Source organism: Dermacentor variabilis, chromosome 4 (assembly GCF_050947875.1).
Source record: "Dermacentor variabilis isolate Ectoservices chromosome 4, ASM5094787v1, whole genome shotgun sequence".
Lineage (NCBI taxonomy): Eukaryota > Metazoa > Arthropoda > Arachnida > Ixodida > Ixodidae > Dermacentor > Dermacentor variabilis.
Window position 1 is genome coordinate 101,085,167 of NC_134571.1, and position 16,929 is coordinate 101,102,095.

A 16,929-nucleotide genomic window follows, 5' to 3' on the forward strand; every position below is an offset into this window, starting at 1 on the left:
AAAGTTTTTCTATGTTTATGGATGATAGCGGGGCTTTGCGAAAGAGCCGCTATAATGAGAATTGCACATGGCGCATGCTTAAAAATGGTATTAGCAAATGTGGTACACGGCGAAAGCCACAACTTCGGTGGGTGCCGCCATGTTCGCTGATGCAACACTTCTGCGTCAAGTTTGTGTCACTGCACTATTTTGGTGAAATAGCGTCGCCTGCGCAAATGCAAAGCCGTATTTGCGTCCCACGCATGCGCAGTTACACTGATGCTGTTCTTTAACATTTGCAGCCCCTATTGGAAAATTCCCTAACCTCATGGCATGACATGAGTATATTGCATGATGTCAAGTTCAGCGCAGGTGTGCATACTCGATTGCTCTTGTGCTGTGCGTTTTGCCCACAAGCCTTGACTGTCGCACCGTGTTGCGTCTGCGTTAATGAATGTCAACAACGATCTGTGCCTCCTCTGTGCCGTATTGACGAACCCGGCCATAGCGCTTTTTGTGCGTCACGCCTGACCGAGCTTGCGGGGCAAGAGAACATATTGACTATATCAGTTAATATTTGCATGGTACAGTCGACTCCCGTTAATACGAAGTTCACGGGGACCACAAAAAACTTCGAACTAAGCGAACTTCCAATTAAGCGCAAAACACAAAAAACAGCACTTTATTTGTGGCGAAATCGAGTATTTTCTCTAAGAAAAATAGTCGGTCATCTTGCTTTGCTTCTTCAAGTTCTGCAGGCTATAGATGTGGCGGAATGCTTCTTCCGCATTACCTTCAGAGGCAAAGAAGCGCTCCGCAAGAGCAAGGCCCGCAGCTACATCGGCAGCCTTAGGTTGCGGCTCACCTTCAACGTCATTGTCGCTTTCCTGGGTCGCTTCCTGGGGCCGAATAATCTCTACAATTTCGCTATCCGTCAGCGCACCGCACGTTTCGACTGCCTTGTCTGCGGCGACGTAATCTTCAAAATTGACGTCCCCGAGAGCATCACCAAAATCAGTGCCGTCAAGCTCACTTGTTGACGCTTCCTCCGCTGAAATTTCAGAGGCATCCTCCGAAGAAGCTGCCACAAAACCGCAAGCCCTGAAGCAGTTTGTGATTGTTTCTTGCTTCACGCGATCCCATGCTCGCGCCAACATGTGGATGGCACTAAGCAGGCTCACCTCGTACTTTGTGGAGCTATCCATACACAAAATCATGCGCTCGAGGAGGTGCCGCCTGTACAGGACTTTAACATTCTTGATGATGCCTTGGTCCATTGGCTGCAAAACAGCCGTTGTGTTTGCAGGCAAAAATGCGAGGCGAATTGCATTCAAGGCTGGCACATTCACGTGAGCACTGCAGTGATCGACAAGGAACAACACCTTGCGGTTCGAAGCAGCAAACTTGCGGTCCAATTTGCTTATCCAGCTCTTGAAGATTTCGGCCGTCATCCACGCTTTTTTGTTCGCCTCATAGTCCACAGGCAGCGTCTTCACGCCTTTAAAACATCTCGGCTTCGCGGCTTTCCCGATCACAAGTAACCGACATCGTTCCGTGCCAGTCATGTTTGCCGCGATCAGCACCGACACTCTCTCCTTGCTGCGTTTGCCCCCAGCACAGTTGTCGTCCTTGAATGTCAGGGTCTTCTCTGGTAGAAGCCGATAGAAGAGTGCAGTCTCATCTGCATTGAAGATGTCTTCCGGTCTGTATTCGGCGAGATATTCACGCAGCTTTCCGTCCTTCCACGTGGCGCATGTTTCCTGGTTAACGGATGCCTTTTCACCACACACGCTCTTTAAAACCAGGTCATGGCGATCTTTAAAGCGCGTCAGCCATCCATTTGACGAAACAAAGTCATTGATCCCCAACATTGCTGCAAGCGTTCGGGCTTTCATCGCAACGATGTCTCTGCTGAGAGAAAGTTTGTTGCTCCTGGCCTCCCTAATCCAAACCAGCAGAGCCTTCTCCAAATCTGGGTAAGCGCCGGTGCGCATTCACTTCCGAGAAGTCTTGAACTTGTCGTTCTCAAATGCATCCATTATTGTGCGCTTGTTCTTGATGTAGTTAGAGAGCGTGTTCGGCTTGATCCCGTACTTCCGCGCTATGTCTTGTTTGGCGGCACCTCCCTTCTCAACTTCCTTCAAAACACCCGCCGTGGTTGCTCAGTGGCTATGGTGTTGGGCTGCTGAGCACAAGGTCGCGGGATCGAATCCCGGCCACGGCGGCCGCATTTCGATGGGGGCGAAATGCGAAAACACCCGTGTGCTTAGATTTAGGTGCACGTTAAAGAACCCCAGGTGGTCAAAATTTCCGGAGTCCTCCACTACGGCGTGCCTCATAATCAGAAAGTGGTTTTGGCACGTAAAACCCCAAATATTAATAATTAATTAATTAACTTCCTTCAAAACCTCGACTTTCGTTGCCAGGTCGAGCGTGCGATAAGAGCCACGGTTTGCCATGGCTATAAACTGTGCGACTAGGTGCAGTCAATTCCGAACCTAGCCTACGAGCTTCCCGCACAAAAGCGCTCGACTAACACACGCCTCGACATACGCTGCGCACGCTGCAAGACTAATCTCGCACAATCTCGCCACTGCCAGTATGCAGCGCTGCGTGCACTTATAGCACCCGCGTGGCCTCTGCTATCAGCTCCGGCCACGCGCGTCAGCCGCGTGTGGCCTCTGGCGGGAAATGCTTCGCCTCCCACCGGAGTTGATCGCGGAGGCCACGGCAGCCGTAGCAATGAATAATCGCGCCGCTCCAAGAAGGATGGCGTTGCGGGCGGCTGCGGGCGGCTGCGGTGGCGATGACACCAACGCGGAGCACGGAACTGTTGCAACACTTGAAAAATTGCACATTCTACCAAAGAATGACGGTCACCTCGAGGATCCCGGCTGAAAATTAACTTCCAATGAAACAATATTACTGGATGAGGACTTCGAATTATCGAGCGATTTCTTCTATAGGATTACATGCAAAACTGACGGGACCAGCACTTCACTTCTAATTAACCGAAAATTCCAATTAAACGGCTTCGAATTATCGGGAGTCGACTGTATATGGTAAGCACATGTGCGTTCGACCCTGTACCAAAAGTGCTTGCTGCTGCACTAAATAGGCGTTTTGCCTGCGCCAGGACGTGCAGCGAAAAGTGAAATGGCTGTTCCGCCAGTGATATTGCAGTAACCAAGTGTATTCTTTTTCACTGCTGGTCTAAATGTTTGCAGATCCATAACTGCGTCACGATTTGCTGCTGCCGAAACTTTGCCCTTGCAGCGAAGTAGAGTACACCTGGTTGATGCGATATTAGCTCTGCATCTCTCTGGTGACAGGTGGTGCCAACAAGTGGCATCACCTGTCAAGCTGCCCACGTTTACGCCTCCCGCCCATCCAGTAACACCCCCCAGTCTGCCTGCTTTATCAGAATATCAGACAAGCCAAAACTCTCAATCATTAGGTTATGACCACCTGTTAGAAGCACATTTAATTCTATTTCTCTTTTTAATCTATTTATAAATGTTCAAGAAAGGGTTTTAGCACAAGGTATGCAGGGAGGTAGGGGTTTATGTTTAGCAGCATACTGGAGCACTGCCTTTAGCTAGTACATATTACTCAATCTTTGGAGGTGAAGCAGCTCTTTGCTGTGTGTGACTATAAGTTCTGACTTGAGCACAAATGTATCTTTTTTATGTCATTATTTTGTTTTCTTTCTTTTGGAGTAGATGATGGGGTGAGGTGGAGTGGTGATAAGGAAACAGGTAAAAAAAGAAGAAAATGAAATGAACCTGTAACTTATTGGTGGCTCGTTAGCAGCAATAAAGTTTCATGAAAACGGGTTCAAGCTGCACTGTAATGCTAAGTGCACAAATAAAGCATGATGATATCCCTGATTGTTTGATAGAGTTGTCAGTGACAGTTAGGAATTGTTATATAAGGCACTTTGTACCTTCTGGAAGATGAGTGTGCATACTCCAATTGACCACCAGATTTCAAAGGAAGCTGTTGCTTTATCATTAACATATTTTATTACTACCTTTTGCTGTTTTCCAAGTCACGTCATTCGATATGTCCTGTACTCTGCACCAAATTCAGGAGCCAATGTTGTTGTAGCTACTTACCGTGGTGTCGATTTTGAGTGTCTGCCCAGGTGAAGCTCTTTTCTAATTAAAGATAATTTTATTGCATCATGTTGTGCGAAGGCATTCAAGAACTTTTTCTGCATAAGGATAGCATAACTGGGCAATAATAATGCAGCTGAACCTCATTATATAACAAAATTGCATATGACATGAAGTACCTTCATTATAATCCTATGTTCATTGTAAGCATACATGGTATAACCGATTATTGTTATGATCGACTGTAATTATCCAGTGAAAAAGATCTGTTAGTATATCCTAAGTACATTCTCTCCAATATGTATTAGTGTCGCTGTATGTTTTTAAATGGCAATTTTTTAGTATTGCAACGTGGAGGTGATCGCAATACAATGAATATATTGAAAATAAAATAATAAATTTAAATGAATTCATGCGGTAACCGTACTAACACACTAGCAGCATGGATCTTGTCCACGAATTTCCAGACACTGGCTGACAGCGAATGGCAGTTTCTGAAAACTTCACAACGGCAAGATGTTTTTTTGTTGTTGTCAAGAAAGAAAATGTATATATTTATGTTCAGTCAATATTTCTGCCATGTTGGCCAGCTCCTCACCATGCTGGCTTTTTAGAGTGTGTCGCAGCCACCTATGACGCAACTATTGGCTACAGCTTGCTTTTCGCTTTAACTTCTTGTTAATAGAATAAATTAATGTCTTATTTTACCTTTCACGAGAAGCAACGACCAATGTCATACCTCTAGCACGAATGATAGCTGCCATGCGAGGCAAGTTGAACTAGGAGACCACGTTCAGCCGCCACTGCACTGCATGCTAGACGACTCGACTGCATCACATGCTTTGTACCTTAGGCTGTGTGAATTGCAGCCTACCTTTCTTTATGTGCATTGGTGCCATTAGGAGGTAAAGTGCTGTTAAAACAATGCATTTTGCGATCGTCAGCATTTGTTTTTGAAGTGCCATTGTTACGGATTCATAGCGAAGAGGGTAAGGCCTAGCCGCACCCTCGGCACCGAGCCAACAGTGGTGGACAGCGGTGAGCTGCATGTATTGTCGTCCCAAAAAGTAGCCGTCTCACAGGTGTCGCACAGCATGCCAATCTGCGAAGCTTTCCGCTGGTTCGTTTTTGCACTTTCCACAAGTTGCCGCAAGAAGTCTCATGCAATGCAGCATGCAGACATTTCCACAGCAAATTACATTGTATATTCTTCTTCTTGACAAAAGTCTCCAAAAGTTTTGTTTGTTGTAGCCAGTAGTTCATTATAGCTAGGTCTGTTAAAAACAAAATTCGCTGCATGAATAATATATTGGCTGACCAAAGTGAGACGAAGGATCTGGTATGTATTTCAGAGTGCCACGTTTGCAAGAATGTAACTCAAGCATTTCTTTAAATTTTTTGTTCAATATTTTTGGCATCGGAGCACGCTTCACATTAAGTTCAGGCTTGTAACACAAATATGTGTCACATGTAATATATATGCAATGTAATAATATCCTTTATGTAATACCCGGCAAGGGGTCATTAAGGTAGTAAAAGGAAATGAAATAAAATAATGTAATTTATCCTTTTTTTTCCTAATAATTTGGCTGGCACTTTAAACTGCCGTGAGCTTAAACCTCTAGACACCACTGCGATCGCTACCGTGTACGGAGCCGTGCTTGAACACACACAACAAACACGGCTTTGCCTCGTCCGGTTGTGCTGCAGGCACTTATGAAGTGCTGCCTGTGCAATAACCTTGGTGGCATGGAGGACGACGCCGTTCTCGCTTACGGTGACAAGGACATCGGTAGTGATAACGAGTAAATTACGCATGCACTCGTGCTTTTACTGTATTTTGTGACTGCAGTTCACAGTAATGATGAATAAAGCGCATTGTGGGCATCCACTTTAATGCATCACTATGCGTTATAATTGTAACATATCATTTTTATTTTTCTCAGAGACCGAAAGACCCCCCCCCTTGTGTTATATTCGTGGCTGTGTTATTGCCGTGTAAAAACGGTAGGTTGTATGACACATCCCTATGTTTGTATGCTGATCTATTGTAACAGGTGTGCCTGCATTAGAATGGGCTAGTTGGTAAATCTGTATTGAAGCGACTACAGTGCTTGACTGTCCCCATTATTTGTGTTTTATCTGTTTCTGCACTGTAGTCGCTTCAGTAATCATACACAGTGATATTAGCATCTCAAAATTTCGCAGTCGGGTCTATGCGAAAGAAATGCAAGCATGAGGCGTCTGACAGGCCAGCAGAGAGTCTCCGATAATTTTGATGGCCCATCAGCAGTTGATCATTATCGCACACGACATGCGAGCAATGCTAAAATTGCAAATGCATTTGCACAGTCATAAACAAGCAACTGTGCAATCAGTGTTGTCACATGAGATTGGAACTTTGGCTTGCTGGTTGCAAGCCAGGCTCTAAATGTGGCAAACATGGCTTTTTTTTTTTGCTAGTGGCTCGAAATATGTAATATTTCGAGCCACTATTGCATTTTGCATTTGCGATTCTTTTGTAGCTGTAGAACACTCATTGAAATAAAACATGGCCAACCAAATTATACATTTGCTTTATATCCAATAATTTGTTATATCTGTTTTCGTTATATTGCACTTAGGCTGTATACTTGCACAGCCCTTATTTAGAGAAATTTGCTTGCATGTTGATAGAACAAAGAAATTATTATTGCATAGCCAACCTTATATAAATAAAACAAAATTTAGGCCATTTGTGAAAACTGAAAACCTTTGGCTGTGTCACTGAAAGATTATCCTGCTTACTTTTCATTTTTGATAAACAATACATGTTGAAGATATTGCTGCCTTTTCTTTCCAATAATCATCACAAGCGTCATTGTTTATGGAAGTTTTGTTGCTGGTTCTTTTTCCAGGGAGTGTTCCAGAGCGAAAGCGCCACCAGAAAACTTACTACGAAACTGACCTTGACTCATCGGTGACAAGTAACCTCGCTCTGGACAGCCGGCCAACATCCTTGTGTGATGTAGTCACTGTAAGTTAATATTTCATTGAATCAGCACTCCAAACGTAGCTTGTGTTGTAGCATGGCAGCATTTCTTGAAGTTTGTTTAAAAGGTAAACAAAAAGGACAACAATCATGTCAATCTTTCCTAGTAGATCACACTTGTGGATATCTCACGGTGTTTGTTCTGTGACAAGATTGGGCTTAGTTGCAGAATAGTAAATCAAGATTTGAAGTGACTCTTCTGTTTTCTTTATAGTATTTATTGCCTGCATTCAGAGGACGTTTATGTCATCCTTGTTATAAAGCCCATGATCTCGAAGATTTGGGGGCATGTTAGAGGTCCTGCTCTACAGTTCCTAATAAGTTGAAGGGCACTCTAATTCAGTATGGCACCTTGAAATATGTGATCTTTGATGAAAAGAGCTGGGCGATTTGTAGTGATTTTGTAGTGATTGTTCCAACAGTTTCACACCACTAGGGCAGACAACAAGGTAGCAAGCAGCATTTTGAGTGAATAGGGCTGATAGAGCAGCAAAAATGAAAGCATACTACATGGCCACATTTCCAACAGAGGGGATGAGTCAAATTTTGCTTTAGTAGGGCCAATATGGGATCAGCATGAAAGTACAGCTGCTGACCGATAATTAAGACTTGAAGGGAACCATCTAATAGACCGAATAATCAGGAGTCTGAAATATTGGATTTGGCAGAAAAATGCCTAAGTGACTTTATTTCCAAAGTGACCAAAAAAGGTTATCATTGTATTGCTGTGTGGCATATATACACTTGCCTGCAACTTTATTGGTCCATATTTAGACCATTTTCATACTGTCGCGACAAATGGACAAAAGTACAGTTAATGTGTGCACCAGATCCATATACCCTGCTAACTTTTAAACAGAGATCTACCACATGCCGATAGCTGAATGATCACGGGTTTCTTCGCAACTGTCATTGTCCGATGCTTCCCGCACTGAATCACTGTCCTCATCACACACATCTAAGGTTGAGTAGGCGTTACTTGAAGCTGTTTGATGATCCTGAGTGACAAAAGTTAGTCACGTAGGTCTATGTAGCTATTTAATGTGAGGAAAAAACGCAGGACCCGCGGAACTGGCACTGCTTTTATGACTAGTCACAAATGCAACCTTTGTGCCAGTTAGCAGCTTGGCTGGGCTTGTCCTGTATTTTGGGTTCAGCCGGTGTCTGTTTGGTTGACTAGGCTTTGCTAGTTTCACTTTTGAAGGCACTGGCAATATTTCCGTTTACCATGCCGGTAACATATGAAAACAAAAGTATTGGATTTCTTAACCAATAGAACGGCAACCATCAAAATTGGAGAGGAGAAGTCGAAACCGATAGCCCTGGGAGACAGAGGCACTCTGCAAGGATCGGTTCTTTCGCCGCTTCTCTTCAACCTGGCACTCCTCCCTCTCCCGACTTTGCTTCAAGACATAGAGGGCATAGATCACGCTCTCTATGCAGACGATATCACTGTGTGGATGTCGAGGGCAGGGTCGGAAAGTTCGATGGAGGAGACCCTTCAGAGAGTGGCAAAGACCGTGCACGAGTTCGCTAAATCGTGCGGCCTCAGTTGCTCGCCACAGAAGTCCGAGTTACTCGTCATCAAGCCAAGAAGAAAGAAAGGAGACCAAGAGAACGTACGCATCACCATCGACGGGACGACCATAACACCAACCATGCAAGCACGTATCCTGGGTGTCATCTTCCAGAACAATGGCAAGGCGGGGGCGTTGATCGACAAAATCAGTTTCAACGGAACAAATTTCGAACATGATCAGAAGAGTCACAAACAGACAAAGGGGATTGAAGGAGGACGATGTACTGACGCTCGTCCAGGCCTTCTTGACGTCGCGCATCGTTTACGCGGCGCCGTACCTCAAGTTACTGAAAAAAGACAGGGACCAGTTGAACGTCATTATACGAAAGGCAGCCAAGATGGCGCTGGTCATTCCGAAGCATTCTTCGACCGACAAGCTTCTCGGCATGGCCAAGCACAACGTCGTCGAAGAGTTAATAGAAGCTCATCTATCTAATCAAAGAGTTCGGCTCAGTCAGACGTCGGCGGGACGTCGCGTTCTTGCCAAGTTGGGCTGGCAAGAGGTAGAGCGGAAGGAAACGGGGCCGTTACCCAGGTTGTGGGCGCATAAAATCCACAGTACGCCACTGCCTAGAAACATGAGGTCGGGTCGTAACGACGGCCGCAGAGCGGCTCGTATAGCGGCCTTGATGGAGACTTTGGGTCAAATAGTAGAAGAAAGTTGAGTTAATATGGACACCGGCTCACTCTGGGCTGGAGGGCAACGAACTTGCCCACCAGTTCGCCCGAGAGATGGAACACCGGGTTGAGGAAGGTGAGCCACAGTCCATATTTAGTTACAGAGACATTACGAACCATTATAAGACGGAGAGGCGCCGTTACCCCGATCCTCACAAATCGCTTAGCAGAGAACAGCAAGCGATCTACAGGCAAATACAGGCAGGATCCGTCCCACACCCTTACCTTCAAAACAAGATGTACCTGGAAAGGTACAAGGAGGATTGTAACTTCTGCAAAACTCAGTTGGGCACGCTCCAACACGTCTTTGGAGTATGCGATTTCATCAAGGCGATCCCCCCACCTCTTAACTGCCCCGCTACCCTACCCCATCCCTCATCCACCCTTACCGAGCGATGGGAGACCTTGCTAACCAGCACCGCCCTGGAAGACCAGCTCGTCCTGATCTCCAGGGGCCAGGCGGCTAGGGAAGCATATGGGTCCCGTGAAGAGGGAACCACTTCCATCGACGGCGTCTAAGAAGATGTCGAGCTCGGCTCAATAAAGTTGTTTCTCTCTCTCTCTCTCTCTCTGCTTTCTGCTTTACTGAGTGGTAGAATTAGCATGCTTTCATGTAGGTAGGGTCCAAATTACCAAATTACACACTGAAAGGTGTCAGACATTTTGATTGTCCTTATACACGAGCCTATGGGGCAGATGGGAGTGCCGCAAAGCTGTCCGAATAATCAGGCATGTCCAAATTTACGTTCATTCGAATTACTGGTTGGCCGCTGTATACTACACATCTATTGAACCAAGCGGAGCCATGCTTTAATGGCTTGCTAAGTGGAAATAGTATAAAAACAATCAGTGAAGTTCCTGTTGTCAGCTGGAAAGGGACTGGGAGGATGTGAAGAATAACCATAGCCATGGGATTCTTTTGACTTACTTTCTCATCACAACACACAGGCAGTAACTATAGTACAGTTGAACCTCGCTACAACGAAACTGACGGGGCGCGCGAAAAATTTCGTTAAAGCGAAATTTCGTTGAGGCGAAAACAGGCCAAAAACACTGTCAGGTTGGACCACATAGTCCCAAAACATCATTTATTTCCAAAGAAGTCGGTCAGCTTCTTCTGCTTCTTTTTTTTTGCCACGAGTGCAGTGGCGCGGCTTTCGCACTCGGTGAACAGTTGCATCGCGACGTCGTCATCGTGAGCACCGAAAAATCTGCGGATCACATCAAAAGCATCCATCACTTTTATTGCAGGTGGTGGCGCTAAGTCCTCCGCGTCGCTGTCATCATCCGATGATGCGTCGTTGTGGCGAACGCCCTCAATTATAGCTTCGTCACTCAGCTCCTCGTGAGCTAGCACTTCACTGTCAACAGCGATGTAGTCGCCGATGTGAACATCGGCCGGCACATCTCCGGAGTCCTGAAGGGCTGCCCATGCCGCATTGGCCTCTGTGGAGGGTGGAGCAATTGTACTGCAGCCTTCCTCGTCCGACGTGGAGTTCGCTGCCAGTTGAGCATCGGAGTGAAAGCCGGCGTGCACAAAACAGTTGTAGATGATACTGCGACTGGTTGCCGTCCACGCTGCTGAGACCATCTGTACAGCCATGTACAAATCCACTTCGATTGCCCGACCGGTGTCGATGTTTAACACCAGCCGCTGAATCAGTCGCTGTCGATAAGCGCTTTTAACGCTATTGATGATACCTTGATCCAGCGGCTGGATTAAAGCCGTGCAATTCGGCGGGAAGAATCTTACTTCCACGCTTTGAAGCTGAACGTCTTCAACGTTATGCGCTGAGCAATTGTCGATGAGCAAACAAACCTTACGTTTCTTTGCCGTCATGTCACGGTCGAAAGCGGTTAGCCACTCTTTGAAAACGGCCCGTGTCATCCAAGACTTCTTATTGGCAACATATTTGACGGGCAGGCTCTTGCCACCTTTGAAGCACCGCGGCTTCGCACTTTTGCCTATCACCAGTGGGCAGCGCTTGTCAGACCCGTCCATGTTGCAGCACAGGAGCACAGTCACACGCTTTTTGCTATGCTTCCCTCCGCTGCATGGCTGGCCCTTCATGTGAAGCGTCTTGGAGGGGAGGAGCTCGAAGAAAAGTCCCGTTTCATCGGCATTGTATATGTCTGATGTGGCATATTTCTCCATTAATTCCGGCACAGTAGCTGATGCCCAAGCAGATGCAGCGTCGGCGTCTGATGAGGCCGACTCCCCACACAGCACTTTAGCGACGATTTCATGCCTGGCCTTAAAACGGGTCAGCCACCCTGAGCTGGCTTTGAAATCATTGATGCCCAGCATACAGGCATAGCCAAGTGCCTTTTGCTGCAACATGTTTCCGCTGACCGGCATCTTCTTTGCGCGCACGTCGAGGAACCACGTGTACAGAGCCTTCTCAAGGTCCTCATGAGCCGCTTGCGTCAGCTTTTTCCGCTTCGCGGATGTCCCCGAAGAAAGAGCTTGCGCTATCGCGTCTTTCGACTTCAAGATCGTTGACAGCGTGCTCTGTGAGATGCCGAAGTCCGCTGCAACATCTCCCTTTTTCCTGCCACTGGATGCCGCGCTGATAATCCGTGCCTTCTCTTCAAGCGAGAGGAACTTCCGCTTTCTAGATGAAGTCGCCATGCTCGCATTCATTACAGCGCACTAGCAGCACAAGCACGAGTGAAAAAAACTAGGGCAAACGCGCTGCTGTTGCCAGGCTGCTGCGTCCTTTGGCAACGGATTGGTTGCGGCTCTGAATTGGATTGGAAGAAAACGGGAGCTTGCCCCCGCGCCTTGTCGCAAGGCAGCCAGCCCGATAGTCATCAACACCAAGCTATGGCGGTGATCATGTGCGTTTCAGTGAGTGGATTAGTTTGGTCCAGCGAATGTTTAGCGAAACAAAGCAGCGTGGGCCTATGGAAGTACATAGATGGGCGGCGATATGCTTGTTTTATTGTAAGATATATTTTTAAATCGAGCTTCGCATAGCAAAAATTTCGTTGAAGCGGAAACGCGCCCCAAAAATGGTTCGTTGTGATGAGAAATTTGTTCCATTACTTTGTATAGCGAGCTGACGGGGAATTGGAAATATTTCGTTGAAGCGAAAATTTCGTTGAAGCGACGTTCGTTGTAGCGGGGTTCGACTGTACAGTTAAACCTCGATATTGATACATGCATATTGCATGTTTGTTGTGGCTGACGCACGTGGGCGTCCCAACAAAGACGACGAACGCTCTCTGGCTCTCGAGCTGTCAGCTGAACTGGCCAGTGCTGCAGTTACCTTTTGTAAATATACTTTGTAAATAGTCTCCAGTTTTAATCCTTTGTTCACCTAACATTTTGGTGGAGGGTGCCGTTCCCCGTCCTCGCCACGAAGCTCCGTAGTGGCCGCACCTTCTTGCTTTCCACCATGGCCCCCGGTGACGACATCTCGTCTCTTTCTACTCCTGTGACCCCGACAACAACGTACGTTACGGTTACCAATCCCTGCGATCCTGGCATATTCTCCGGCCAAGATAATGTCGACGTTGAGGACTGGCTCAACCTGTATCAACGTGTTCGGCAAAACAACCGCTGGGACCCTACCATTATGCTAGCCAATGTCTACTGCTTGGGTGGAACTCCTCGTGTCTGGTTCCGGACACACGAGGACGAGATCTCTAGCTGGGATCCTTTCAAGGAGAAGCTCGTCGACCTCTTTGGAAATCCCACCGGTCGACAACTGGCTGCTAGAAAAGAGCTTCCTACCCAAGTTCAGTCTTCTACTGAATCGTACGTCTCGTACGTACAAGATGTGCTCTCTCTTTGCCGGAAAGTCGACAAGAAAATGGCCGAGGTTGACAAAGTCGGCCACGTACTCAAAGGGATCGCGGACGACGCCTTCAACTTGTTGGTCTTCAACAATGTGTCCACCATCGATGTCATTGTCAAGGAATGCCACCGCATTGAGCTCACCAAAGCCGCCGTGTCATTCCACAGTTATCCCGGCTCCCTAACACGGCTGCGACGTCGTCTTGCCTTGACCTTACTGCTTCACCACCCTTAAATGAGCACGTCACACGAGCCCCTAACGGTGCATTGCCGTCAGGGGTACAGGCACTGCTTGCATAGGAATTGCTAGCCGACAAGTTCCAGTCCTGTTCACCGTGCTGACCAGTTGCACTCATGACCTAATCTTCGGGCTCGACTTTCTGACAATGCATTCTGCCCTCATCGACTGTTCCACCGGTACGCTGTGCCTCGAGCTTCCTCTTCTTTCAGACGTTCGCCCCAAACAACCGAGCACCCTCTGCACTACAGCGTTTGTTCGCTTACCTCCAAAACCCCTAACCTTCGTGGAATTGGCCTCAACGACAACTGTGCCTGATGGCGACTATGTCGTCGCACCTATTCGTAATGTTCTCCTGGCACGCGACATCTCTGTGCCACACTCCGTTGCAACCCTTGCCGCTAATTGGATGTGTCTCCCCATTATCAATTTCGGCTTGATGAAGCAAGTGTTACTTGAAGGCATAGCAGTGGCCATGCTCCGGTCAGTGACAGACGACCACGTCACTGCTTTTGCAGCCGACGCGTCTGCAGATCCTCCTGATTACCCGCAAGATGCCTTGAACTTCGACGGCCCATTACGTCCCATGGTCGCTACGGACCTCGCACCTGACCAAGCAGCCGCCCTATATCGCCTTTTGCTTTCCTACCGCGACATATTTGACACTGACAATCGACCACTTGGTCAGACGTCCCTTTTTAAGCATCAGATAAACACTGGTGATGCTGTTCCCATTCACCGCCGACCGTATCGTGTCTTCATGGCAGAGTAGCAAGTTATTCAGCAGGAAGTAAACAAGGCGCTCGCAAGGGGCATTGTTGAGCCCTCGTTGAGTCCTTGGGCGGCGCCAGTCGTGCTCATCAAAAAGAAAAATGGCACGGGGCGTTTCTGCGTTGACTACCACCACCTAAACTGAATTACTAAAAAGGATGTTTACCCTTTACCACGAATCGATGACACTTTGATTGTCTTCACGGTGCCAACTACTTTTCATCCATCGACCTAGAATCTGGTTATTGGCAGATTTCCGTCGATGAGCAAGACCAAGAAAAAACCTCTTTCGTCACTCCAGATGGCCTCTACCAATTCAAGGTTATGCCGTTTGGTTTATGCAATGCCCCCGCCACGTTTGAACGGATGATGGACTCTCTGCTTCAAGGTTTCAAATGGTCAACCTGCCTTTGTTACCTCGACGACGTCCTTGTATTCTCTCCTACATTTGAGATGCACCTTGAGCGCGGCGCCGCTATCCTTGACGTCTTCCACAAGGCTGGGCTCCAATTAATTTCATCGAAGTGCCACTTCGGGCGCCGACAGATTACAGTGCTAGGCCATCTCGTCGATGCTTCTGAAGTACAACCCGACCCGGAGAACGTTTGAGCAGTTCTCGTAACAATATAATGAAGTGTTTAACTTTTCATAACCTGTTGTCCATAGAACACCATGTAATTATAACCTCAATATAACAAAGTGTATTTGCATGCGATTTCAGTATAACGAAATTGCGCTTCCGTAGCTGCGGAATGCCGAGACAATAAATAGAAACTTCTGCTGACACAGATGGTCAAATGATTGAATTACACCTGTCAAATCGCACGGGACGTGACAAGAGCGGCAGCCGAAGTGGAGCCGCATCGTGTTCTGTATAAAGTCCAAGTGCGATAAGATCCTATTGCGCCTTGTGCACTTTGTGCTTTAGGTGCGAGGGAAAGTATGCGAGGGTGAGACAAGAAAGACGGCGGTTTTTCGAGTGCCGCCTTCCTGCGCAAGCAAAGGGAAAGGGGTGGTTGAACTCGGGGTAACGCGACCAAGTGCTCGCGAGCGGCGGGGAAGGGGGGGGGTGTGTAAGTTGGCGCACGTCTGGGCCATGGCTGCACATGGCTGTAATCGCAGTTGAGCGCATCCGCGCACCCTGCTTTAGATGTAATCTGCCTCGTGTAAAAGAGGGGGCGTGCCGAGAAGGCGGCTGCTTCATCCCGTAAGCTGTCTTACCGCACGTTTAGTATTGGAGGTTGCGTAATCTTGAGTGTCTGTGACCCATTGGAGTGAGAAGCAGACGAAGCATTCGCTCCTCGCTGCCGGCGCTTTTCACGATAGCGTCATCTCAGTGGGGGCAGTGCTGTCAGACGTAGGGACGGAGTGCACGCGGAAGTGTGGCTTGCTTAGCTTGATTTGTACCGCCGATGTGAAGATATCGTCGACATGGCATGGAACCGTATCATTCGTCACAGACTCCCAAATGAATCAAAACGAATTGTTTTCTCATTAAAATTTGCTTTCTTCAACTGCCTGTTAAGTCAGAAAATTCTGCGGCCCATTTCCATGTGAGCAAAATTGATCGGTGGTTGATTTATTAATAAGCATAAAAGGTTGAATTTCAATACAAAGAAATTTTGATATAATCAAGCAAATTGGCTATTTTACCTACTTCGTTATATTAGGGTTTAACTGTATTGGTGCTTTGTACATTTTGCTTTCTTTCTTTTTTTCATTTTTTTTTTCAGAATTCCCAGGTTGCAGAACTGGAGTCCCCCAGCTTCTCACCTGAGCCGAGCGATATGGCTGAGGACAGGTCATATGTGGTGCAAGACATCAGCAAAGCAGACGATCGTACTAAAAAGTTCTACGGGCTGCTGCCCCGGGACCGTGCACAAGAAATCAAGACGGTGCGCATTGTGAAGCGCGAGTCTGAGCGCAGGAACAAGGGCAAGGAGCGGCGGAAGGGTGGCCTGGATGACAGCTGCCCTTGGTTGCCCGAAGAGGGGGACACGGTCTTTCAAAACGAGGAGGAGGAAGAAAGTGGTGTGTTCCCAGTCTGCTTTTTGATTTGCGATCTTGTCACAGTTATTGTGCTTCGAGTTGTCGATTAGTTTGGTTGTGTGCCGCCATTTGTTAGCCTGCTAGCCTCTTGGTGAAGCTCAGGTTCTTTGTAAATGCTTAAGCATTTCTATGCTTACCTAACTAGAAAACTGTCAGTCCGTCCGTCCCCTAAGACAATCGCTTTCAAGATAGAGCCCGCAGCAATGAGCGACTTTATTTTTGTGCTGCCTGTCACTTCAACACGAACCAAGCGGCAAGAACACAGTGCTCACGAAGGTTTCAGCGCAAGCCACACCCTGCCCCTTTCACAGATCGCTTTCAAGACGGGAGCCCGCATGTCTTTCCTCAATGCAAAGCGGTTACAACACAGCGTGCAGAGCTATCAGCAGTTAGCACACTCTGTCTGCATCATAGATCGCTTTCAGGATACGGTTGGCCCAGCCGTGCCAGAGTATGTTTGATTGGTCTTTGCCTCCGCCCGAGTATGTTTGATCACAATTCATAATGGTTTGACACGGATGGACAAGGCTCTAAAGAACGATAACGGCTTATGATGATCGGAACATCATCAGCGCACCTGGTGCCATCACCTGCAGTACTTGGCTTGTGTTATCAATGCACCTTGCACCGCCATCCGCACCAGTTCATGTTGCCACAGCACTGTCATTTGTACTGGCCGAATCG

At 47.4% G+C, this 16,929-nt stretch overlaps 1 protein-coding gene across 7 annotated transcripts in view; it reads left to right on the forward strand.

Moving 5' to 3' along the window:
- LOC142579575 (uncharacterized) overlaps positions 1–16,929 on the forward strand; it is a 113,107-nt gene that overhangs the window by 48,471 nt on the left and 47,707 nt on the right. For all 7 annotated transcript variants that reach the window (XM_075689934.1, XM_075689938.1, XM_075689935.1 and 4 more), the window contains 2 exons: positions 6,995–7,113; positions 15,930–16,227. In XM_075689934.1, coding sequence (XP_075546049.1) covers positions 6,995–7,113; positions 15,930–16,227 — 417 coding nt within the window. The remainder of the gene's footprint in view (positions 1–6,994; positions 7,114–15,929; positions 16,228–16,929) is intronic.